This window comes from Ogataea haglerorum, assembly GCF_019207285.1.
Source record: "Ogataea haglerorum isolate 81-453-3 chromosome Unknown 81-453-3_NODE_12_length_311171_cov_96.283249, whole genome shotgun sequence".
Lineage (NCBI taxonomy): Eukaryota > Fungi > Ascomycota > Pichiomycetes > Pichiales > Pichiaceae > Ogataea > Ogataea haglerorum.
This window is the reverse complement of record NW_025065162.1, coordinates 123,792-147,416: the sequence shown is the minus strand read 5'-3', so window position 1 is coordinate 147,416 and position 23,625 is coordinate 123,792. Positions and strand designations below refer to the sequence as shown.

At 55.7% G+C, this 23,625-nt stretch overlaps 11 protein-coding genes across 11 annotated transcripts; 4 read left to right on the top strand and 7 right to left on the bottom strand.

The window, feature by feature from the left end:
* Nucleotides 1-94: 94 nt before the first annotated feature.
* Nucleotides 95-3,793, top strand: KL911_004204 (uncharacterized protein; the record flags this gene model as incomplete). The annotated part of the gene is made up of 1 exon (XM_043199470.1): nucleotides 95-3,793. The coding sequence occupies one exon, from the start codon at nucleotides 95-97 to the stop codon at nucleotides 3,791-3,793; it is 3,699 nt and encodes a 1,232-aa protein (XP_043053028.1).
* An 87-nt stretch (nucleotides 3,794-3,880) lies between these two features.
* KL911_004203 (uncharacterized protein) lies at nucleotides 3,881-5,086 on the top strand (the record flags this gene model as incomplete). The annotated part of the gene is made up of 1 exon (XM_043199469.1): nucleotides 3,881-5,086. The coding sequence occupies one exon, from the start codon at nucleotides 3,881-3,883 to the stop codon at nucleotides 5,084-5,086; it is 1,206 nt and encodes a 401-aa protein (XP_043053027.1).
* A 300-nt stretch (nucleotides 5,087-5,386) lies between these two features.
* On the top strand, nucleotides 5,387-6,016 carry KL911_004202 (uncharacterized protein; the record flags this gene model as incomplete). Its single annotated transcript, XM_043199468.1, has 1 exon — nucleotides 5,387-6,016. One exon carries the CDS (start codon nucleotides 5,387-5,389, stop codon nucleotides 6,014-6,016), a length of 630 nt encoding a protein of 209 aa, XP_043053026.1.
* A 326-nt stretch (nucleotides 6,017-6,342) lies between these two features.
* Nucleotides 6,343-13,011, bottom strand: KL911_004201 (uncharacterized protein; the record flags this gene model as incomplete). Its single annotated transcript, XM_043199467.1, has 1 exon — nucleotides 6,343-13,011. The coding sequence occupies one exon, from the start codon at nucleotides 13,009-13,011 to the stop codon at nucleotides 6,343-6,345; it is 6,669 nt and encodes a 2,222-aa protein (XP_043053025.1).
* An 838-nt stretch (nucleotides 13,012-13,849) lies between these two features.
* On the bottom strand, nucleotides 13,850-14,431 carry KL911_004200 (uncharacterized protein; the record flags this gene model as incomplete). The annotated part of the gene is made up of 1 exon (XM_043199466.1): nucleotides 13,850-14,431. One exon carries the CDS (start codon nucleotides 14,429-14,431, stop codon nucleotides 13,850-13,852), a length of 582 nt encoding a protein of 193 aa, XP_043053024.1.
* A 94-nt stretch (nucleotides 14,432-14,525) lies between these two features.
* KL911_004199 (uncharacterized protein) lies at nucleotides 14,526-14,954 on the top strand (the record flags this gene model as incomplete). The annotated part of the gene is made up of 1 exon (XM_043199463.1): nucleotides 14,526-14,954. One exon carries the CDS (start codon nucleotides 14,526-14,528, stop codon nucleotides 14,952-14,954), a length of 429 nt encoding a protein of 142 aa, XP_043053023.1.
* Nucleotides 14,955-14,976: 22 nt separating this feature from the next.
* On the bottom strand, nucleotides 14,977-16,659 carry KL911_004198 (uncharacterized protein; the record flags this gene model as incomplete). The annotated part of the gene is made up of 1 exon (XM_043199462.1): nucleotides 14,977-16,659. The coding sequence occupies one exon, from the start codon at nucleotides 16,657-16,659 to the stop codon at nucleotides 14,977-14,979; it is 1,683 nt and encodes a 560-aa protein (XP_043053022.1).
* A 143-nt stretch (nucleotides 16,660-16,802) lies between these two features.
* Nucleotides 16,803-17,897, bottom strand: KL911_004197 (uncharacterized protein; the record flags this gene model as incomplete). The annotated part of the gene is made up of 1 exon (XM_043199461.1): nucleotides 16,803-17,897. One exon carries the CDS (start codon nucleotides 17,895-17,897, stop codon nucleotides 16,803-16,805), a length of 1,095 nt encoding a protein of 364 aa, XP_043053021.1.
* A 532-nt stretch (nucleotides 17,898-18,429) lies between these two features.
* Nucleotides 18,430-19,371, bottom strand: KL911_004196 (uncharacterized protein; the record flags this gene model as incomplete). The annotated part of the gene is made up of 2 exons (XM_043199460.1): nucleotides 18,430-19,119; nucleotides 19,327-19,371. The coding sequence occupies 2 exons, from the start codon at nucleotides 19,369-19,371 to the stop codon at nucleotides 18,430-18,432; spliced, it is 735 nt and encodes a 244-aa protein (XP_043053020.1).
* Nucleotides 19,372-19,559: 188 nt separating this feature from the next.
* Nucleotides 19,560-21,833, bottom strand: KL911_004195 (uncharacterized protein; the record flags this gene model as incomplete). The annotated part of the gene is made up of 1 exon (XM_043199459.1): nucleotides 19,560-21,833. One exon carries the CDS (start codon nucleotides 21,831-21,833, stop codon nucleotides 19,560-19,562), a length of 2,274 nt encoding a protein of 757 aa, XP_043053019.1.
* A 73-nt stretch (nucleotides 21,834-21,906) lies between these two features.
* Nucleotides 21,907-23,580, bottom strand: KL911_004194 (uncharacterized protein; the record flags this gene model as incomplete). Its single annotated transcript, XM_043199458.1, has 1 exon — nucleotides 21,907-23,580. The coding sequence occupies one exon, from the start codon at nucleotides 23,578-23,580 to the stop codon at nucleotides 21,907-21,909; it is 1,674 nt and encodes a 557-aa protein (XP_043053018.1).
* Nucleotides 23,581-23,625: the final 45 nt, after the last annotated feature.

The window sequence follows — 23,625 nt, the reverse complement described above, 5'->3', positions numbered from 1 at the left end:
AAAAATAACAATATTTTTTGACAGATCAAAAAAGATACGTCAAGAACAGTAAATAAAAAAAAAATTCGGGATTAATTAAAAAAAAATCCATGTCATGTTCAAATCGATATCCAAGACTTTCAGATCAAAGCCGATAGCCGTGCAGCCGACGGTGGTCGGCACAGACCTGATCAATCAGAAGGATCTGGTGGCGACACTCAAGACGGGGTCAACGAGCGCCAAAATCGCCGCCGTCCGCCAATTGACCTCCTCCATCAAGACCGTAAGCATCTCGTCTATCCCGGAGCTGTGGTTTCTCGCCAAACAGAACCTCGAGCTCTCGAACTCGGACCAGCTCCGTTTGGAGACATTCAATCTGTTTCTCACCTGCATTGAGGCAAGCGATCACTCAACGCCCACTAAAATGGCATACTATAAGGATATACTCGACTATCTCGCGTCGGACACCGAATACAGCGTCCAGAGTCTAATGTTGCTCACAAACGACGGCCGCGACCTCTACGACCTGCTCATCTACCAGCCATACCCGTTCTTCAAATACATCTGGAGCACGCTAAACAACCTGCCCAAGCGAGAAGAATCGCAGACACAGTTCGCCTTGTTCCTTGCAAATTGTCTGAAATTCAACTTCAATCTGTTCGAGTCCAAGGACCTTGCGAATCTGCTCTCCAAGGTGCTGGATCTGGCCACCCTCGCCACCAACATAGACACGCTCACCGCATACTTCCAGATCATAGACACATACATATCTCTCGGCTGTGTTCCGCCCTCCAGCGTGCGCGATATCGTCGGCATTCTTGGCAAAGCCAAACAGCTGGGCAATGTCCAGCTCGACCACACGATCGACGGCATTTTGGTGGCGCTTCTGAGCAGCCCGAGTTATTCTTTGCTGACGTTCGTGAGGTGCACTGAAATCATTGGAGCTGAGGAGAAGCCCGCGTACGGCTGTCTGGCGTTTGTGCGAACATATTTGGATTACTACAGAGATACATCGAAGGTCAGCACGTTGGTCACGGACGTGCTGGAGACTGCCAGTGGACTCCTGGTACCGGCTATTGCCTCCTGTCCGGCACTGACGCAGCCGGGCGTGGCCAACGCCATTTGCTCTGTGGTGCTCTCGCTGCTTAGCTTAGGCCTTCTTTCGCAACAACAGCTTACGGACGCGCGGTTCTGGAACTGTTTGATAGCTATAGATTGCGGCTCCGTGGACAGATCGACGGTCGCAGGGCTCTTTGACCGTCTGCAGGCCGTTGCTAGCCCATTATCGCGCGAGCATACCGTGCGACTCTTCGAGAAAAACAGAGACGTTTTGTCGGAGTCGCAGCTGGACTTCGTCATCGATAGCTACAGCTCGGAGCTTAGATGCGTGGCCATCACGGAAAACTGGCAGCAGAACTGCGAGGCGCTCATGAGCAACTTCGGCACCACCGACAAGGTTCTTGCAGTCCTAGAGCTGGCTTTTTTCGAGTCGCTGGACATCTGCGAAAGACGCGAGCCTCTCGGCCACTATCTGGACTTCTTCCTCAATGACGGCTTCTGGAGCCTCGCCGGCTATCGCGAGACACTCGCAAAAATTCTGCTCCGCGTCGACGAACAGCTATTAGAGCTGCTCGTGGCCAAGTTCCCGTCTGCGGCCGCGTTCACCCAGCACGTTGTGTACTCGCTGCTGGTTCTTTGCCAGAGCTCGCGCAACACCAGAAAAGCCGGTGCTATCTTCGATTATCTGCTGAAGCTCGCCTCTTCTGCCATTTCCACCGACCACGACACTTTTCTCACCGTCGCACGGCTCATGGCCCGCGCCAGGCCCGCAGACGACTACATACACTTTGTCGATGTCTGCGACGTGGACGGACTGTGCCACAACCTGGCCAGGAACGTCGGCACCGGCCACACGCGCGACGAGAGCTGGAAATGGCAGTATCCCGAGACACTCCCGTACTTACCGCGCGAGCTGCTGGAAAGCTGCAGCCACCGGTGTCTCAAACGATGCGATCTAAGCGACTGGCTCGAACTTGTCGTTTTCACGCTCGAAACTTTTGTCGATTGGGAGGTCTACTCGTTCATGCTGGGCCATCTGTGTCCGCAGCTGGCGTACTCGTCGCTGTTCCCGTCTCACGACCAGATCCTGCGGCTGCTCCGCACGCTCTGCCACCAGCTGCAGCTGCGGTTCCCGTCGTCTTTCCGCCCGGTAGCCGTGTCGAAAACAGACGTCCAAGTCGCGCTGATCCGGACGCTGTCTGCGATTCCGGCGTATCGAGCGATTTTCTCCAGAACAGAGGAAGACCTGCTGATCAGCTCTGTGATCTCGGCGCTCAAGTCCTGGGACAAGACCGGCATTCCGTGTCTGCACTTCCTCATCGTCTCGTGCTACGAGTTCTCTGCCTCGATCAAACGGTTTCTGGGCCCCATTCTCAGCATTTTGCAGACCAGACTGTCCGCCGCTGCTACCGCTGCCCCCATCTTGGACTTGCTATTTAGTCTTTCGGAACTGCCCGCTCTAATTTCCAACCTGACCACCGAGGACTACAAACGCATCTTCGCCATCGCGTTCAAGTACATCGAGTACTCCAAGGACTCGTTCCAGTACAAAAAAGAGCACGACGTGGACTATCTGGACTCCTCGCTGGACAGACTGCCTTCAACCCAGTCGTTCGAGGTCAGCCAGCAGCTGCTGCTGTTTTTGACGGCGATGTCGTACCGCGCGGTCTGCGGCTGGTTTCTGAAGCTCTCCATGGACCAGCGCAGCCAGCTCGTCGACTTCATCAATAAAAACCTCGTGGCTCTCGGCTTGGAGGACACGAAAAATAAAGTGCACTACGAGGCCATCAACCGGTTTGTGACGGCTGACAACAGCACGAGACAGATTTTCGCCCCTGACACAGAGATTGAGCAGGACAAGGACTACGACACATGCCATTGGCTGCACGGCGACGGGCTCCTCACGGTCGCGAGCCACAGGCACACGCCCAAGTCGCTGCTCACGCTGCGTCGATCGACCGCTATCGACCGCTTCGAAGTGAGGCTGCCAGCCCAGCACACACACGCGTCTCTCAGGCCGTCGTTCGTGGTTTCCGCGCTCCTGGGAGCCCAGAATGCCGATCTGAAGCCCTTGGAGATGGACGACCAGGTCCGGCGGTCTGTGGCGGTGATGGACCGGATCCCGGTGGTGAACCTGCACAAAATCGGCGTCGTGTACATTGGGCCCGGCCAGACCACCGAGAAGGACATCCTGAGCAACCAGTTCGGGTCTGACGCGTACGAGGCGTTTCTGACGCGGCTTGGGAAGCTTATCCGGCTGCGTGGCTGCAGGGACTACTACGTTGGCGGACTGGACACGCAGAACGACCAGGACGGCGAGTACACGGTGCATCACCATTCGCCGGTGACGCACGTGTGTTTCCACGTGACGACGATGATGCCGCACGGCACCGACGACGCCGTCAGCAGCAAGAAGCGGCACATCGGCAACGACTTCGTGAACATCTACTGGAACGACTCGGGCGAGCCGTTTCTGTTCCACAAGATCGCGTCGCAGTTCAACTTCATGAGCATTGTGATCGAGCCGTGCGCCGAGCGGTGCTACCGCGTGAAGATCTTTCGAAAGGCGGGCATCCCGGCCATATTCAGCACGACGCACTTCAAGCTCATCAGCGAGCACAACCTGCCGAGCTACGTCCGCAACGTGAGCACGCTGTGCGGCCAGTTCTGCGAGATCTGGACAAACTCGGACTGGCAGTTCAACTGGGAGCGCCGCTACAGGCAGCTGCAGACCATCAGGGCGAGAGCTAAATAGACGGCTATTTATGTATTACGGCTGTGCAGCCGTAGATGTATTTATTTTATTTTATTGCTACGCGAATTATTTTAACGCGTTGGCAACATGGTTACTGTCCTAGGAAACTCGGCCGCTCTGCGTAAAAGAAAGACGCTCAAGAAGTCGCTGAATTTCACCGTCATGGTGGTCGGCGAGAGCGGCTCCGGCCGCTCGACGTTCATCAACTCGCTGTGCGACCAGCTGATCGTCGAGCCCTCCTCGACAATACACATGTACTCCCCCGAGGAATTGATCAGCCCGGACCGCGAAATGCAGCTCAGGAAGAGCACCGTCGAGCTGGAGGACGGCGAGGGCGTCCGGATCTGTCTGAACCTGATCGACACCCCTGGCTTTGGCACCAGCCTGGATAACAGCGTGTCATTCCAGGTTATCACGGATTACGTCAAACACCAGTACGACGAGATTCTGATTGAGGAGTCCAAGCTGAGAAGAAACCCCAGGTTCAAGGACTGTCGGGTCCATGTTTGCTTGTACTTCATCACCCCGACGGGCCACGGACTCAAAGAGCAGGACGTCGTTTTCATGCAGTCGCTGGGCGAGCTGGTCAATATAGTGCCGGTGATCGCCAAAGCAGACTCCTTGACGCTGTCCGAGCTGAAACTGAACAAGAAACTCATCATGGAAGACATCGAGCACTACAAGCTGCCGATCTTCGACTTCAACGACGACTTCTTCAACCTGGACGAGGGCGCCGACGAGGAGACGATCGAGCTCAACAAGTACCTGGGGAAGACGCTTCCTTTTGCCGTGATGGGGTCCAACACGACGCACAAGGACCCGGCGTCGGGCGAGGTCAAGCGTGTACGGGTGTATCCGTGGGGCACGATCGATATCTTCGACAACGAGATCAGCGACTTCCTGTCGCTGAAAAACACGCTTCTCATCACGCATCTGAACGACTTCAAGGATTACACTCACGAGGTGCTGTATGAGAACTACCGTGCCAAGACTCTCGGGGAGGAGGGCGAGATCGGCGACGTTAGCGAGCTCAGCAGGGCCAGAGTGTCTTCGATGGCGACGAGCATGACGGGCGTGGCCAACGGAAACGGTGCGCACCAGTCGCCGAAAGTCGCCGACAGCCCGGCCCTGGACGACAAGGAGGAGCAGATCAGGCTCGAGGAAGAGCGGCTGCGTGCGTTTGAGGAGCGTGTGCAGCGGGATCTGATGCTGAAGAAGGAGGAGATCGAGGCTCGGGAACGCGAGCTTGCCGAGATCGAGAGGAGACTCGCTGCCGAGCGGCTCGAGGCGTGAGCACTATAGGTAAGTAAATACAGGCAGTAAGGTACACCAGTTCAGGCGTTTTGCCCAACACCCAATTTTTTCAGGCTTAAAAAGGGGCCGCGAATTTGCATGTGATCGCATCGGGCAGGCAAATCTGCATTGTTGGCTCCGCAAAATCGGGGCAATTTGCGGGTGGGAGCGATAGGTATTTATATTTTGCAAGATTCTCCCTTTTTCCACAGCAAAGTGCATGTGATTGCAAATTCAACATTTTGGAGCGCGGGCCTTATAAATAATGGGGCTTTACACATGAAAAATTATTCACAAGACATGGACTACGTCGACAAATTCAAGGACATTTACTGGGAACTCGCCAAAGACATCGACTTCAACTCCAAGAAGCTCCAGACGTCGATCTTCTTTGTGGTGTTCAACCCTCTGTACTGGAACTTTGGAGCCAGACTCGAGTACAACACTAAACTGCTGTCGAAACTGGCTTTTGGTAGTAAGTTGCTTGCCGTGTACGCATTCTCGCTGACCGTCTTCTCCCTCGGTCTGATTAGAGATCACATATACAGAGACGCTATTCTGGACCAGCCGACTTCTCCATTGCTGGACACGCCGCTTGTCAAGGCTATCGGCGCGCTGCTATTTGCAACCGGCTCTGTCTTTGTGTCCACCTCCATGTATAAACTAGGAATCGTGGGAACGTACCTTGGAGACCACTTTGGTTTCCTCAAAGACGAGAGAATCACAGATTTCCCGTTCAGCGTACTTGACAACCCAATGTACGACGGATCCACTCTGTGTTTCCTGGGAACAGCGTTGTGGTACGGTAAGGCCTCGGGCGTGTTCATTTCCGGTCTTGTCTACGCCATGTACCAACTTGTTGAACTGATAGAGGAGCCCTTCACCGCCAAGATCTACTCGAAGCGGGATGAGCAGAAAAAGGCAAACTAGACAAAATGTCAAGCCAAGGCGAACTTAGTGTATAGCTGCAAACAAGCTTCTGGTGATAATTTTGACTGTAGAGCTATTTGTTGGATTATAAGTTCCGTGCTACCATGAGGAATGCTCCTTCATGGCGAAAAGGAGTAGAAATAAACGCGTATATTGCCTCTTTGGCCAAGTGGTAAGGCGTCGCACTCGTAATGCGAAGATCACCGGTTCAAATCCGGTAGGAGGCATATTTTTTACAACGCAGGAGAAAAAAATATAATAGACACTACAATCAGATCACTCATGCACGAAACATTAATTCTAACATCTATTATCTATTATCTTAGTTAAAAATCAATACCAATGACCATGGCCAACAGCGCCATTCTCACAAACAGACCGTAACGCATTTGTCTGAAGTACGCTGCTCTCTGGTCAAAGTCCACCTCTTCCTTGATCTCGTTGACTCTTGGAAGCGGATGCATCACACACATGTGCTGTTTGGCGTGCGCAAGAATCCTGTTGTCAACAGCATACGAGTCCTTCAGCCTCTCGTACTGCTCCTTGTCGGCAAATCTCTCCTGCTGAACTCTGGTGCAGTACAGCACGTCAGATTTGGCGATGATCTCCTTGGTCAGCTCTGTGGACTCTCCAACAAGCATTCCTGACTCGGCAAGCCTCTTTCTCATGTTCTCTGGAAGTCTGAGTTCTGGCGGAGAAACAAGCTGGATTCTCACTTGGTAGTGTTGCAGCAGCTTGCACAGCGAGTGCACTGGTCTTCCGTATTTCAGGTCGCCCATGAAGGTGACTGTGATGCCGTTGACAGTACCCAGCTCTTCTCTGATGGTGAACAGGTCCAGGAAGGCCTGGGTAGGGTGCTCTCTGGAACCGTTGCCGCCGTTGATTATAGGAACTGGAGAGTACTTGGCAGCGATATCTGCACTTTCCTCCGAAGGGTGTCTCAGGACGATGGCGTCGGAGTAGCAGGCCATAGTTCTGATGGTGTCCTGCAAGGTCTCACCCTTCTTGACAGAGGAGCCCTGTTCGGAAATTGAGACAACACGGCCGCCCAGTCTCTGCATAGCAGCGTTGAAGGACGACGCGGTTCTGGTGGACGGCTCGAAAAAGGCCGTCGTCAAGACGCGGCCCTTCAACACGTCCAACACACCTTCTCTCTCAACAGCCAGCCTCATCTCCTGTGCAACAGCAAACAGAGCGTGCAGGTGGTATCTGGAGACCTGGCTCACTGACAGAACAGAGTTTCTGAGGAACGGATTGTCGCCCTTGATGTAGGAGATGATGGCGTTTGGAAGCGACAGCTCTCTTGGAGGCATCGAGGAAACAAGCTCGGCACCGGTAGGAGTGTCATGCGACTCCGAAATTGCGCTGGTGTCTTTCAGAGAGTCGATGAGCGTGGATCTTCTGGCGCCGTCAAACGAGTATCTCGAGGCTCTTCTGCCGGCGACAGCTGGCGAAGCAGCCAGTTGCGCCTCTGCCACGGCTGGGGTGCCGGCAAGAGACGACGGGTGCTGGACAAGGAAAGCATTTTCTCTTCCGAGAGCCTCGGCGACGACAAACTCGCCCTCGAGACAGACCGTCTGGCCGTTCATGTGCACTCTCTCAACGGCACCTTTGAGGTTTCTGGACTGGAACGGCGACCACACGCTTCTCTTGGTCTTGAGCGAGGACATGGCTCTGTCGACGTCGACCTCGATAACAGACTCGTTGTCTCTCAGGTTGAAGATCTTGATCGGGTTGTCGTGCAATTTGGCAACAATGTCCTCGAACGTCAGCTTGTCCTCTGCAACGGCAGAAAGCAGCAACGGCAGCGTGTCGGCAATGCCGATGGCTGCAGTCACCGGCTGGCCAACGTGTTGCGCGAGCAGGCTTGGCGTCTCGCCCACAGAGAAGCAGTCGACAGAGTCCAAATTGTCCCACAAAGCTTTCTGGTCCTCCTTGGTTGGCAGGAAGCTTGCTCCAGGATACTCTTCCTGCGAAGCAAACAGCGAGTACACAGACACGTCGCACGAGACTTGCAGACCTTTGCCCTTGGACATGGTGATCAGAGCCAGGTCGTCCTTGCTGGTGACGTTGGTGACGTGGATCTGTCTGTTGTAAAGGGAGGCCAGCAAAAGCACAGAGGCCAGGTCGGTGGTCTTGGTGTCTGTGACAATTGGCTTTTTCTCGGGCCAGACGCCGAAGTGCGCAGATGTGGATGCGATTTTGTTCTTGAGGAACTCGTCGGAGCGCACAAGCAGGTACGACGTGAGCGAGGCAATGTGCTGGATCTGGGTCGGGTTCTCCTCGGTCGCAGCGACGCCAAACGAGAAGTCCGTGTAGGTGGAGTCCTGGGCGAGCTCGTGGACCCTGGCCAGGGTTCTGGCGTCGACAATGAACGAGCCAGAACCTGTGACCGGGGAGATGGACGTGAGAGTGAACCCGGCGGCCAGAGCAGCCTTGGTGACGGCCTCGATGTTGGCGGAAGCAGAGTCGGACTCGAACGACGGCACGAACGTGGAGATCGAGATCAGACCTGGCAACTCAACGGTCTTGTGCGAGGTCTGAGCGTCGATGTTGGAGACTTCCAGACTCAGGTTTCTGGCAATGGCCTCGATCAAAAGCTTGGCGTTCTTGACGTTGGTGACCAGAGGAACCGCGTAATCCACAGCCATTCTTCTGGTTCTGTAGCCCTTGGACACGTACGACGCCGGTCTTCTAAATCTGTTGGCCGAAGGCAGGTTGATGTACAGGTCGATCAGGTTGTTGGCCAGGTGCTGTGTCAGCGAGTACTCGGCCTTTTGCTTGTCGTCCTCTCTGTCGGTCAGCAGCTCCAGATACTTGACGGGAACGCCGTGTTCCTGGATGAAGTCGGCGGTTCCGGCTGTCGCAAACAGGTTGTAGCCCAGTTCGTACAGTTTCTTGATGGATGGCAGCAGCTCTTGCTTTTCCTTGAATGAGCCGATGGACAGGAGAATGTTCTTCTTTGGCAGCTGGAAGCCGGTCGAAATCAGAGACTTGAGATAGGCCTCGTACTTGTTGTGGCCGAAGCAGGCAACCTCACCGGTAGAAGCCATCTCGACACCCAGAACAGGGTCGGCGCCAGAAAGTCTCGAGAACGAGAACTGAGGCACTTTGACGGCACAGTAGTCGTCCGGCAGCTTCTCGCCAGGGTACGGCTTCACAGGAATGTCCATAATGGCCTTGGTGGCCATCTCGATCATGTCGGTGCCCACCACCTTGGAGTTGAACGGGAACGATCTCGACGCTCTCACGTTACACTCGATCACCTTGATCTCGTTGTTCTTGGCAATGAACTGGATGTTAAATGGTCCAGTCACGTCCAGAGCCTTGCCGATCTTGGAAGTAGCCTCGACGATCCGGCTCACGGTCTCCTTGTCCAGGTCCTGAGGCGGAACGATCAGTGTGGCGTCACCAGAGTGGACACCAGCGTTCTCGACGTGCTCGGCAACAACGTGCATGATCAGTTTTCCGTCCTTGGCAACGGCATCCATCTCGATCTCCTTGGCGTTCTCAATGTACTTGGTCAGAACAACAGGGTAGTCTGGAGAAACCTCGACGGCCTGCGACAGATACGACGCGAGGTCGGCCTTGGAATAGACAGTGTTCATGGCAGCACCAGACAGAACATAAGACGGTCTCACCAACACAGGATACGTGACCTTCTCGGCGAACTCCTCGGCCTCCTGGATCGAGGTGAGCTCTTTCCAGGCCGGCTGGTCGACGCCGATCTTGTCCAGCATTCTAGAGAACTTGTATCTGTTTTCGGCCGAATCGATCATTTCCGGCGAGGTGCCGAGAATCTTGACATTTTGTCTGTGCAGAGGCAGGGCAATGTTGTTGGAGGTCTGGCCACCCATGGAAATGATGATACCGGAAGACTTCTCGATCTCGTAGATGTCCAGCACTCTCTCCAGGTTGATGGTCTCGAAGTAGAGTCTGTCGGCCTCGTCGTAGTCGGTGGAGACGGTTTCCGGGTTGTAGTTGACCATGACGGTCTTGAAACCTTGCTCTCTCAGCGTTCTGATGGCTCGGACGGCGCACCAGTCGAACTCGACAGAAGAGCCGATTCTGTAGACACCAGAACCCAGCACCATCACACCGTTGTCGTTGAAGTCGACGTCGCTGGAGTCTGCGTTGTACGTCATGTACAGGTAGTTGGTGTAGGCAGGGAACTCGGCAGCGACGGTGTCGATCTGCTTGACGAACGGAACGATGCCGTGCTCTTTTCTGAGTCTTCTGATGGCCACCTCGTTGGAGTTGAGGAACTTGGCGATCTGTCTGTCCTCGAAGCCGAGCTGCTTGGCCTGCCTCAGAATCGAGGCCGGCAGCTTCTCCTTCACGCCGTATGACGCGATCTTGTCGGCATACTTGACCAGTCCCTCCAGCTTGTTCAGGAACCATCTGTCAATGTTCGTCAGCTTGTGGATCTTGTCAACCGAGTAGCCCTCGGATAGCGCGTTGGCAATGGCGAAAAGACGCTGGTCCGAAGGGGTCTGCAGCTCTGTGTCGATATCGATGGACATCAGGGCCTCCGTCTTGTTGAAACCGATGTTGTGGTAGTCCGTCGACCTGATGGCTTTCTGAATGGCCTCCTCGAACGTTCTGCCGATGCTCATCACCTCTCCGACGGATTTCATGGAGGAGGACAGCAGAGTCGACACTCTGGTGAATTTTTTCAGGTCCCATCTTGGAATCTTCACCACACAGTAGTCCAACGACGGCTCGAAGCACGAACAGGTGGACTTGGTAACAGAGTTCTTGATCTCGTTCAGCGGGATGTTCAAACCAAGCTTGGCGGCGGTGTAGGCAAGCGGATATCCGGTGGCTTTAGAGGCCAGCGCAGACGACCTGGACAGTCTGGCGTTGACTTCAATGATGCAGTATTCTTTCGAAAGCGGGTTCAGGGCGTATTGGATGTTGCACTCACCAACAACTCCCAGATGCCTGATCACGTTGACGGCAGTGGTTCTGAGCATGTTGTAGTCCTCGTCAGAAAGCGTCTGGGACGGAGCGACCACGATCGAGTCTCCGGTGTGGATGCCCAAAGGATCGAAGTTCTCCATGTTACAGACGGTGATGCAGTTGTCGAAAGCGTCACGAACAACCTCGTACTCCACCTCTTTCCAGCCCTTCATGGACTTTTCGACAAGAACCTGGGGAGACGCAGCAAAGGCCTTCTGACACAGGTCCATGAGCTCCTGCTCGTTATCGGCGAAACCAGATCCAAGACCTCCCAGAGCGTAGGCGGCTCTGACGATGACCGGGAAGCCGATTTCTTTCACGGCGGCGAGCGCCTCCTCAATGGAAGACGCGGTCTGAGACTTGGCGCACTTCTCGCCAATCTCGTCCATGGACCGCGCAAACAACTCTCTGTCCTCTGTGGTGATGATGGTATCGATCGGCGTGCCAAGAACTTTGACCCCGAGCGACTCGAACTCGTCCTTCAGCTGGATACCAACATTCAGGGCGGTTTGGCCACCAAACGTGCAGTAGATGGCATCCGGCCGCTCGTGCTTGATGACTTTCCTCACAAACTCCGGCGTGACGGGCAGGAAGTACACCTTGTCTGCGAGACCCTTGGAGGTCTGGATGGTGGCAATGTTTGGATTGATCAGGATGGTGTATATTCCCTCCTCTTTCAAGGCCTTGATGGCCTGCGAGCCAGAATAGTCGAACTCTCCGGCTTGTCCAATGGACAAGCCACCGGAACCAAGAACCAGCACTTTCTTGGCATTGATGCGTGGATGCAGAGCTTTGTTTTCGTCGGTCTTTCCGCCAGGGAACTCCACAGCCTTGAGTTTCTGGGAGCTCTTGAACTCGATGACGGTCTGGATGAATGTGTCAAACAGGAATTCTGTGTCTCTTGGGCCAGGAGTGGACTCGGGGTGGAACTGGACCGAGAAAAACGGCTTTTCTGTGTGGTATATACCCTCGTTCGAGCCGTCGTTGGCGTTGACAAACAGCTCCTTCCAACCGGGAGCAAGCGTGTTGACGTCGACAGCGTACCCGTGGTTCTGCGACGTGATGTAGCACTTGCCGGAAATGGTGGACGTGCACGGAATATTGTGGCCTCTGTTACCGAATTTCAGCTTCAAAGTCGATGCGCCCGAGGCTCTGGCCATCAGCTGGTGGCCGAGACAGATACCGAATATCGGCGTTTTGGCCTCCTCGAGACACTTTCTCAGTTTCTCAACAACGTCGGTCATGACAGATGGATCACCAGGACCGTTGGAGATGAACAACCCGTCGTACTCCTCCTTCGTGAAGTCGTAGTCCCATGGCACGACCTTGAGCGAGATGCCGCGGTTGACAAAGCATCGGATCTGGTTGTATTTCATACCCACGTCCACGGCGACGATTCTGATCACCTTGCCGTCAGGACCCAATCTGGCCACCTTCGCAGGCGGATCGTAAACGACGGGCTCCTTGGTGGAAACAACAGCAACCAGGTTCTGTGTGTTGGGATCCACCCACTCAGGAACAACGAAATTGTCCTTCCAGGTCTGCGGGTTCATGCAGTCGGCAACGTTCGTGCCTGGCTTCTGCAAACACAGTCTACCGAGGGTGGAACCGTCTTCTCTAAGCTTCTTGGTCAAAGCCCTTGTGTCGACACCGTAAATCGCAGGAACGCCCTCGCTCTTCAACCATTGGCCGAGAGAGGACTTGGCAAGGTAGTGAGAATACTCCTCAGTGTAATGAGCGACAACCAGACCGGCGACATGGATTCTGTTGGACTCAAAGTACTTTGGCAGCTTTTCGACAACATCGTCCATTAATTGGCGGTCTGGAACACCGTAATTACCCACCAAAGGGTAGGTAATTACAAGGATCTGACCCTCGTACGAAGGATCGGTGATCGACTCTGGATATCCCACCATACCGGTCTGGAAGACGAGTTCACCAGCAACTGCCTTCTCAGCACCAAAGGAATATCCTTGCAGGGCAACACCATCCTGGGTCTCCAGGGTGATGAGAGTGTCTCCAGTACTCTCCATTGGGGGAGAGATAGGATTGGAAAACTTCACAGACATGGTAAAAAAATATTTTTTCTATAATAGAGGTTAATATAGGTCCTTGTCTACGAGAGGGCTACGAGTCCTCTCCTTAACTCACGCACTTTAAGTCCCTTTTCAAGCTCTGTAGCCAATAAGAATGTACAAGTGTTGGGATGGCAGCAATCAAAATCCAATTGGGGATTGATGGGAGCTGAAAGAAGGTCTTTGTCTATGAGAAGGAGAAGAAGAAGGGAAAAAGAAGATCCTGAGGAAGCTATACAATTTAAAAATAAAAAAATTTTCAGAAAAAGAAATAGGTCGTGCGACGCCGAAGATGCAGATGCGATGATTCAGGCCAGTTGGAGAGCGGAAAAACAAGCGGGAAGCCAGCGTGGCTTCCTTAACTGCATATCAGTAATGGCTTCCTGTTTCGTCACTTTCTCCGATGTTTTTGACAGGGTTTTCCCATTGATCAGATATTTTTTCAGCATGCACGTCTCGTTACGTAGCATGCAGACTGCAGAAAAAATGAAAAACTGAATGGACGAGTTGGGAGTCGAACCCAAGACCTTTCGCATGCTAAGCGAACGCGCTACCAACTACGCCACACGCCCAAGAATACTGCGAATTGGCAGGAGGTTCCTTATTCGGAGCTGCTCTTCGTGACCAGGCGTCGCCTAAAAAATAGAAGAGAAATTGCCAATTCCGATACCGGGAGTCGAACCCGGGTCTGCCCGGTGAAAGCGGACCATGATAGCCGTTACACTATATCGGATAGTTACACAGTGGAGCACGCTGTCAGGCAATACATTGAGGGCCCCGCTGTGGATCTTTCGTATTAACGGTAATAGTTACGTGGCGGTAACGTTGGCGATGGGGTCCTCCTATTTGGAGAAGAAACGGTGGCCCCCAGGTATTGCGTGGGAGGCGGGGCATAGACTGGATGCAACGGCCGTGGTGGCTGGCCTGGAGGCTGCGCATAAGGGCGCTGGTACCGCGACCGTGCTGGCGGCGTCGAGTGCGAACGGCGTGAAGGCCTAGGTGGGCGTTGAGGCGGCCTTTGTGGGGTTGAGGGTGGGCGCTCGTCGTCTGTGAATGGCGGCTCATCCAAAAAAGACGTCTCCAAGTACGCTGGCGGATCAGCCGTCGGACGGGTGTCATTAATGGATAACGGGTCGATTGCCTGGTTATTAGGTATGCTGATTTCGCCTGGCGAAGGCACTTCCGTGTACTTTGGCGAGGGTGGCATGTTTGCAAGGACCTCCTCCTCGGAGATGAGCGAGTTTGCCGGGGAATTGGGCGTTGCAGGCCGTGAAGGGAGTGGGGGCAACGGAGGTGGCGTCTGCTCCGCTGCGGGAGGCACTATGTGGATGTCGGGCACGCTGGCGGCCGTCAAAAACGGGTTGTTAGAGTGAGACATATAACTTGAATTAGCAGCGACTCCGCCATCTTTGCACGAGAAAAAAATAACTTACACAAAATTACCTAAGCCCAGTTTTATCGTCAAATTTTTCATGTTTGGAGCAGTGAGAACGGCCCAGAAGTGCGGCGCAAACCTTCAGTTTGTGCGGACCAAGCGTATCCGCGCAGGGCTGGATCCTGCTGCGCAGCGTGTGGTCACTCAGCTCTCGGTTATATCTGCCACCAGAAAAATGCCCAAGATGCTGAAACTGTCGAGGGAAGATTTCGTCAAGCACCTCACAGTTATGAGAGCGTGGGCGGTGATGCGTAAGGAAAAGAAGCAGGCGGAGGAGGCGCAGCTAAAGCAGCAATACGAGAGCATCAAGGAGGCCAACGAGGACCTGAAACACGTGAGCCAGAAGCTGTTTGAGGCCGCTAACGAGCTGGAGATTGGCAAGCGGTTCCCGCTGGAGCTGCGCGTGCCGACCGAGTATCCGAGTAGAACTGGGTGGTTCTACGACTACATCCCACGCAAACTGTAAATAGAGCACGATATAACTATTATTACCAGACTCTCTGTACAAAATTGGTGACCCTTGGTCTGTCCGGGTTTGGAAGCAGGAACCATATGATACAGGTGCAAGCGAGCAATCCGATGATAAAGGGCATGCAAACGAAGGCACCCGCGTACTGGGACACGAGTCCCACCAAGAAGGGGAACAGGGCGCCGCCCGAGGAGCCGAAGGCAGTCATTATGGTGAGCGATATAACCTGGATTTTCCGGGGCAGGATGCGCACGGCAATGGTGATCATGAGCGGGTAGATCGGGCCGATGAAGATGCCCGCAAACGACACAGCCACGGCCTCGACGATGAGGATCGGGATTACCCAGCCGAGCAGCGTCGTGACAATGGCGCCCACGATCATGATGGTGACGCCGCGCTTTGCGCCAAGAAACTTGTGGATGTTGGTGGTGAGGAATAACCGGCCGATCGTAAGACCGCCCCAAAATCCGGACGAGACATAACCGGTGCTCGAGGCCTCGCCTCCACGGTACACCTCCAGGAACGTGACGACCCAGCCCCCCATCGAGACCTCTGCGCCCTGGTAGAACAGCACAAAGAACGCCAGCAGCCATGTACGGGGATTTTTTAGCGACACCTTTAGGACGCTTTCCTCCTTCGGCTCCTGAGCCCCCTCGTGCTGCCGCAGCGTCTCTGTGAACCCGAGCGTCTCCTCCAACATCGTGTATTTGCCGTCATCCTCGCCCGGGCTCTCTGGGGTAGGGGTGTGCGACTTTGGCTCCCAGTTATCCCACGGTTTCAGATCGTCGTCAGCCCCTTTGAATGCGAACCACATGTTCCAGAAGTTGAACACGGACATGCCCAGCAGGATGAGGTAGAACAGATGCCACTTCACGCCGCTGTCGATCATGGCCGTGGCGATCAAGGGGCCCACGCACGCCCCGAGCCCGTAGCCACCGTGGAAATAACCCAGATACTGCGAAGACCTCTCAAACTTGGACAGGAAGATATTCTGCTGCGACAGGCACGTAGCGAGTCCAAGGCCGCCGAAAAAGAAGCCCGCCACGACGAGGGGGAACTTGTAGCCCGGGCTCACTAGCGTGTACATGACCACCAGCGCCAGACACCCGCCCGACGTCATTTTGCGCTTGCCCAGCAGGGGCTCCATCTTGGGGCAGATCACCGCGATGATGATGAACCCGATAGCGTTGGCCAGCCAGATCAGCGACACCACCGCGTAGCTGATGTTGTAGTACTTCTCGATGGTGGGCAGCAATGCTCCTGGGGCTGCGTCGGAGAGTCCAGCAGACACGGCCCACAGCACCACAGAGACCACGCGCCACTTGTTGCGTGGCGGGTTGTCCAGCGTCATTCCACCCTCCACCTTGTGGCTGGCGCCCCCCAACCTGCCGGACTCAGCAGACGTCGACAGCGGCTGCTGCGCGGGAGGAATCGGAGGCCGCGCAGCAAGAACACCCTTGCTGGAGGCCAGGTCGAAGTACGAGCTCGTGCCGGCGCCATCAAAGTACGAGTTTGTGTTCAGATCATACCCCGGCGTCGTGGGCAGCGATTCAGGCACCACAGGGAGGATGTTTGCGGAGTCAGTCAAGGGAGCGACGCTGTTGTGTGGCATCGACGTCGACGTTCTGCGGTGGACGGTGCCCTGCTCCGAGCCGTGCGAGCCCTCTTTGCCCTTGAGTTTCGTCAGTTCGTTCCCATTCATAGCGTCAGTGGAAACAGCGAGCAAAAGACAAGAAGAACAACTGGGAGACGGGAAGAAATGATTAGAAATCTATAAAAAATTTGCGGCTGGTTGCCAAATCGGGAAATGCCCCGAATCCGGGGAAATTTAGAGGGACGTGGAGTTTACAGGTCGATGAGATTTCCCGGAATTGCGCGCGGGCTCGACCTGGACTCGGGCGAGCTCGAGCTTTGCGACGGCGTGGTTGTGTGGAACTCGCCGAAAGTCTCGCTGACATTCGAGCGCGCGTCTGAGTCCTCCTCTGCCTGGTCTATTATGTCCTGCAGGCTTGAGCCGTCCGCTGCACCTGCGCCTATCTCGCCGTAATCGACTTCGCGGTCCTCCTCATCGCTGTCCTCGCGCCGCTGCAGCTGCTCCCTGAACTCGCTGATTAGGTCGGCGTCGTCTGCCGTTTGCGCCGGCTGAACAATCTTGTCGTGCGAAAGGTTGTCTGCGGCAATTTTGCTCTTCTCCCCGAAAAGTCGTCCAAACAGCGTCCTCTCCTTTTTCTGGGGCACGGCAGCCACAGACCGGTACTTGAGAGCCTCCTGCTCTCTGCGCTGCCGTTCCTCGCGGATCCGCTTCTCTCGCTCGTGTCGCTCCTTCTCCAGCTTCTGTTTCTGCTGCCGCTGCGCCTCCAGCCGGCGGTCTATTATGGCGCGGCTCTCTGCGGCCGCCGTGCGCAGCAGCTTGGAGTTGATTTGCTGTGTCTTCTTCGCCGGCTTCGCGGTCTCCCTGGTGCTCGACCAGCTGAAAAGATTCGTCACGCCGGCCTTTGTCGCCACACGCTTCTCCACGCTCGTCCACAGCGCCGCCACAGCCTCCACGCGGCGGTGAGTTTCTGTCTCCAAATGTGCCGCGCGGCCCCGGTAGCTTATCTGCTGCTGATGCTGTCGCTGCCACTGTCGCTCCGCAGCAACAAGCCGTAAGTACTTCCCCGTCCAGTCTCCCTCAAACTTCATCGTCGCGTCGTCGCCCGTCCCGCGTCCCAGCCGCGACAGACAGCTGTAGTCCACCGCGGGTCGGTCGACTTCCACTTCCTCGAACTCGCCAAAATCGCCAAAATCGTCTTCGAGGGCCTCGTCGCTCTCATCGGCGACATTGTCGTCAGTCCCGCTCGCGCGCCCGCTCTCGCCTTTCTGGCTCTTGCTGTCCGGTGTTTTCTCTCCCTCCCTGTCCCCCACGCAAACTTCCTCCCATGGGTTTTCTGCAAATTCCATATCTTTTTTTTTTTTTATTCATGTTTGAATTATTCACGTTCCCCCAGTTCCCGCAAAACCCTGTCTTTGCGGCCTATTTCACCAACGTGAGCAACCAGAATCACATCCGCGACAGGCTTCTCGCCGCAGATCCAGCCTACAACTACGCTTTTGTCAACGGAGACTACCTGCTCACCCTAGAACAAGTGCTCTCGGCGGTCTACAAGACTCTCCTGGACGACTCTTTTGACCGCAAAAAGTCAAAGTCGATCAACACCGAGATCATCTACAATCTGTCGCCGCTGAAGAACATTCTGGAGTGCTTAAAGACGTTTGGCGTCACCGACAGCCCGCAGTTGCTGGTGATCAGAATTCTAGACAAAGAGGATCCAGAGACGGTTTTCAGCCAGCTCCAGCAGCTAGTCGAGGGGACCCCCACACAACTGTCCGACGAGACACTCCAAGCCCACGCAGACGTTGCCAGGGTGCGCAAGCTCTTCAAGACCCAGGAATCGGATCTAGCCAGACTCTCCAGAACACTCGTCGCAAGCACTCACCTGAAGACTCTATGATGCTGCGCCACGTGCTGCGCCGCGTCTTTCCTGTCGGAGTATTCATCTACCTGCTCTACATCCAATACGCCTACTGCTACGTGGTGTGCAAGACAAATATCTACGACTCGGGCCGTCATTCCGCTGGCGTGGGGCTGATTGTCGGGGAAGTGGTGCTCGCGGCGCTGGTTCTGGCGTCGTGGGCGCTCATCTTCGCCGCTGGCCCCGGCTCGCTCCCTGTGGCGGTGCCGCCCTACAACCTGAGCAGCTACTACGCCAACGGACAGCTGTATGTGCGCGGCGAGCTGGATGAGAAATCGCCGTCGGTCGTGGACGACGCGGCGCTGATCGCGCCGCCGCAGATGTTTCTGTGCAACGCTGACGGCTTGCCCTTCTGGTGTGCACAGTGCCGTTCGATCAAGACGCTGCGTGCGCACCATTCCTCCACACGGGGCTGCTGCATCCCGCGGTTCGACCACTACTGCCTCTACATCGGCACAATCGTGGCGCAGAACAACTACGTGTGGTTCCTGTGCTTTGTGACGTGCTTCGAGCTGCTCTTTTTCTACATTTTGGCCTCGACGTTTGCATTTTCCAAGGCTGTGCTCAGCTACGGCCCGCACCAGATCCTGCACCCGGCCGCGCTGCTCATGATCGTCGTCAACGAGCTGTTCACGCTGCTGCTGCTGACGCTGAACATGTCAATCGGCCGCATTTTTGAGCTCAACGAGACCAGCATCGACTTTCTGCAGCTCAGCAGGGCCCGGCAGTACAGATATACGCTTGGCTCGCGCCACTCGAGGCTGAAGAACATTCTATTTCGTCGCAAAATTACCCAGGAGGAGGCCCGCGCAGGGCTCGTCAACGCCCAGCGGTACGTCAGCGTCGAGCACCCGGACGCGCACAACGTGCGTGTCGTGCTGCCGGTGCCAGAAACAGTCCATCCTTACAACAAGGGGTACTTAGAAAATGTTCAGGACTGGTTCAGAAGCCGCAAGTTCACCACTGCCGAGCAGGTTGTTGCGTATGAGTACGAAATGTTCTCACCGCAATTTAGGGCCTGGGTCCTCCAGCAAATCCGCGCCGGCAAGGGCCAGATTTTCGGCAGCACCCCGCTCACCCCTGTGGCGGTCTAGGCCATGTTTGCATACGACTTTATCAGATCTCTCTCAATCGAGAGCGTCTCGTGGCGGTACTCCATGCGGATGTCCGGCACGTTGGTCTTCTCGATGTCGTTGCCGTCTCTGCCCGGCTGGTCGAAGTCTGCGCCGAGCCAATGGCGTTTCAGCCGGTACTCGAACCCGCTCATGAACACCGAGTTGCGCGCAAGCTCCGACATGTCCACGTTCGAGAGCTTGTAGATCTGCGCAGCGACAGAGTACTCCTCGATCAGCGGCTCCCTGGTGTACGAGAACTGCAGCGGGTCGTCTGTCGACAGCGAGACGTTGAGACCGCGGCGGAAGTAGCTCGGGAACGGGTTCTTGTCGTAGGTCAGGAACAGCGCGTTGTTGGACAGCGGCGACATCGCCACGCCGATCTGGCACAGATAGTACAGGTACTGGATGTATGGCAGTTTCCGCAGCAGGATGCCGTGCGAGATGCCCTCGGCGGCCAAATACGCCGCAATCAGGTGCTCCGGGTCGCCGGCCTCGCCAGAGTGCGGCCGCAGCACAAAGGTGTTGAACCCGCGGCGCGCTCTCCACTGGTTCAGCGACGCAATGTTCGCGTAGAGCGAATAGATATAGTACGAGTACGGCGGGTTGTTTGCCGAGTCCCAGTTGCGTGGGTACGGGAACTTGCGGTGGAACCGCCTGTCGGCCTTGCTCTCGTCGTCGACGGAGTCGAAACCAATCACACGCTGCAGAAACACAAACAGTTTCGGGTGCGACGAGGGGTCCTTGGTCACCTCGAACAACGGCCTGAAGACGTTGAGCACCAGGTCCTGGTAGTTGTCCACGATGCCGCCGTTCTTGTACACGTCGTACAGCCGCGGGATCTGGATCAGCCACCGCACGTTGTGCGAGAACAGCTTGTGGTCCACCACCCAGGCCGCTAGCTTGTCCCACTCGTCTGCCGACCGGCCGTATATCGAGATCCGGTACTCGGCCATTTGGTACTTGGAGCTCTCCAGATCGTCAAACACCTCTCTGGTCAGCTCGGCCAGATACCGGCCCTTGATGTAGTTGTCTGTCTTGAGAAAGATCTCTCTGAGCCGCGACTCGCCGATCGGGTTGTACTTGAGGTTGAACTTGTCGAACCGGTGGAAAGTGTCTCTGTGCGCGTGCATGTCCAGCGTGTCTATACTCAGGTCGTACGCCGTCAGGTTCAGCGACTCAAACACCTGCTGCAGCGTGAGCACCTGGCCGTCTCTAATGATGACCTTTTCGTCCGGACATTTGCGCATCTTGTACTTGATGAACCGCAGCAGGTGTTTCTGGTTCATACAGGCCGAGTGGTGCACGTGGGTGTCCACCTTCCGCACGTTGTAGAAGTCTCTGTGCGGGTTCCGCTTGCTCTCGGACGTCTCGTCGTGCTCATTCAGCAGGTAATACAGGTTCCATTTCGCTTCGAGGTACTCCAGCCGTTTGAACGCAAACGACTTGGTCGGCCCGTCCGACGCAATCGCCGTGATCTGCTCGAGGTCGATGTAGTAGTCGCGCATCGTCGGGATCTGGACGATCTTGTTCCCGCTCTTCTTCTCCACCACCTGGAAAACGTCCTCGTCGTCCAGCACGTAGTCCAGCTCGGGGTCTGGGCCCGGAATGTCCACCTTGGCAATGTCGAAATTCTCAGCCAGTTGGTCGCCCTGGTCCGGGTTCCGCTCGATGCTGTACTTGTCGCCCTTCTTCCAGAACGGCGGTGGCGGGTTCGGGTAGATGCGCCACTCAGGCTTGTTTTTCGGGTTGTCCTGCGGCCGCTGCAGAGACAGTCTCTGGTACTTTTCGCGTATCTGCATACACCTCTCGATGTTCTTGTAGATCTCGATCAGTTCCTTGGACGGCGCCTCAATCAGCGAGTTGTGGTCGTTCAGCAGCAAGCTGCCCATCCGTGCCTTGGCCTTGAACAAGTCGCGGTCAGACGACCCCATCGGGCTCATCTCGTGCGTGATGGGGTTGTACGCAAACTTGCTGCCGCTCATTGGCGACGCGTGCTCAAGCCCCGCCGGCCGCGCAGAGTGCACGGACGATGAGCGCGAGTTTTTCGGCGACGTGGCAATCGAGTGGAAAGCCTTCACCTTGGCGTCCTGGTCCCTGAGCATCTTGTCCTCGGTGTACGAGTAGTGCACCGTCGACGGATCCTGGTCGCCCGTGTACACGTAGTCGTCGTCGGGCGTGTCGACGGCACTCGACACGCCGGACGACACCACAGGCGACAGGGTGTGCGAGATATCGACCGGGTGGGACATAAACAGCGATAAGGCTACTTTTTAGACTGACTTTTTTTACTATTTTCAGTGTGTGGTGCACGGGTGTCTTCTCTCACGGCCTCAGTCTCTTGGGGTCTCTTGGGAACAGGCTGGCTCTGCGGATGTTCTTGAGGTCCAGGAAGAACATCAGCACCCGCTCGAGGCCAATTCCTCCGCCCGCGTGCGGAACACAGCCGTACGTGAACGCCTGGATGTAGTCCGACAGACCAGGCGTCGTGGTGTCCACGTCGTGGGCCTTGATCCGCTCCGCAAGCAGCACCGGGTCGTGGATCCGCTGCGCGCCCGAGAGGATCTCCTCGCCGCGCATGAAGAAGTCGTACGAGTTCGAGTAGTTGCTGTTCTCCGGGTCTGGCATCGTGTAGAACGGTCTCACAGCGAGCGGGAACTTGTCGAGGACGTAGAAGTCTGTGTCGTACTTGTCTCTCACCAGCTTGCCGAGCAGCTTCTCGTTCTCGGTGCTCAGGTCGTCGTAGTCGCCGAGCTCTCTGCCGGCGTCTCTCAGCATCTGGATGCCCTCCTTGTAGTGCAGCTTGACCATCTTGCCGTCCTTGGGCAGCTTGAACTCCTCCACGGGGAACTGTCTTCTCACCGTGGCGATCTCCTTGGCGTATCTCTTCTTGAGCTCGCTGAAAATGAACACAAACATCTCCGACAGCAGGTCGACGACCTCGTGGTAGTCCTCCTCGATCGCCATCTCCAGGTCCAGACCGACGAACTCGGTCATGTGACGGTGCGTGTTGGAGTTCTCTGCTCTGAAGACGGGAGCAATCTCGAACACGCGCTCAAAGTCGGCAGCAATCAGCTGCTGCTTGTAGAACTGCGGAGACTGCGCCAGAAACGCGCTGCCTTTGAAGTAGTCGACCTTGAAAACGTTGGCGCCACCCTCCGACGCAGCAGCAATCAGCTTGGGCGTGTGCGTCTCCACGAAATTCCGCTCAAGCAAGAACTCCTTGAACAGCTGGCAGATGCCGGACTGCAGCCGGAAAATCGCCTGGTTCGTGACCGTTCTCAGATCGATCACGCGCGAGTCCAGCCGCGTGTCGAGGTTGACCACAGGAAGCCCAGACGCCTCGGCCTCGGCCTCGGACCGCGAGGCGTCCTCGATCAGCAGCGGCAGCTGGGCTGGCGTCTCGGAGATGGTGTAGATCTTCGAAATCGAGATCTCCACGTCCTGGATCGTGGCGCTTTTCACCAGCTCGTCCACCTTCTTCACCACACCGTGGACAAGAACAATCGACTCGAGACTCAGCGAGGCCGCCCATTTCACCATCTGCTTCGACACAGAGTCGCCGTTGGCCTTGATCAGGCCCTGGATCAGCTCGTCCTGCTGTCTGAACAGGAAAAAACTCATTGTGGCGCCCTGCTGTCTGGAATTGTGCACTCTTGCTCTGAAAACGACCTTCTTGCCGTCGTCCTGAGGGGTCAGGGTTTTGAACTGGATTCGAGGGATGCCCGTCTTGTGGTTGGACTGCATCAATGGCAGCTTGCCGTAGTTGTCTTTCGCAGTGTCGCTGGCGGCGTCGGCAGCAGCCTTGGCGGCCTGTTCCTGGGCAATGCGCGCGGCGGTCTCTGCCTTCTTTCTCTCTTTCTCGCGCTCCTTTTCGAGCTTCTTGAGCGCCTTTTTCGACAGCGGCTGGCCGTCAGGACCCAACACAGTTTCCTGTCCGGCTTTTGCGCCTGGCTGCGTCTCCAAACTCAGTTTCTCGACTTTGTCTTCAAGACTCATTGGAGAAATAAAATTATTTCAAAATTTTCCGTAGATGAGTAAATT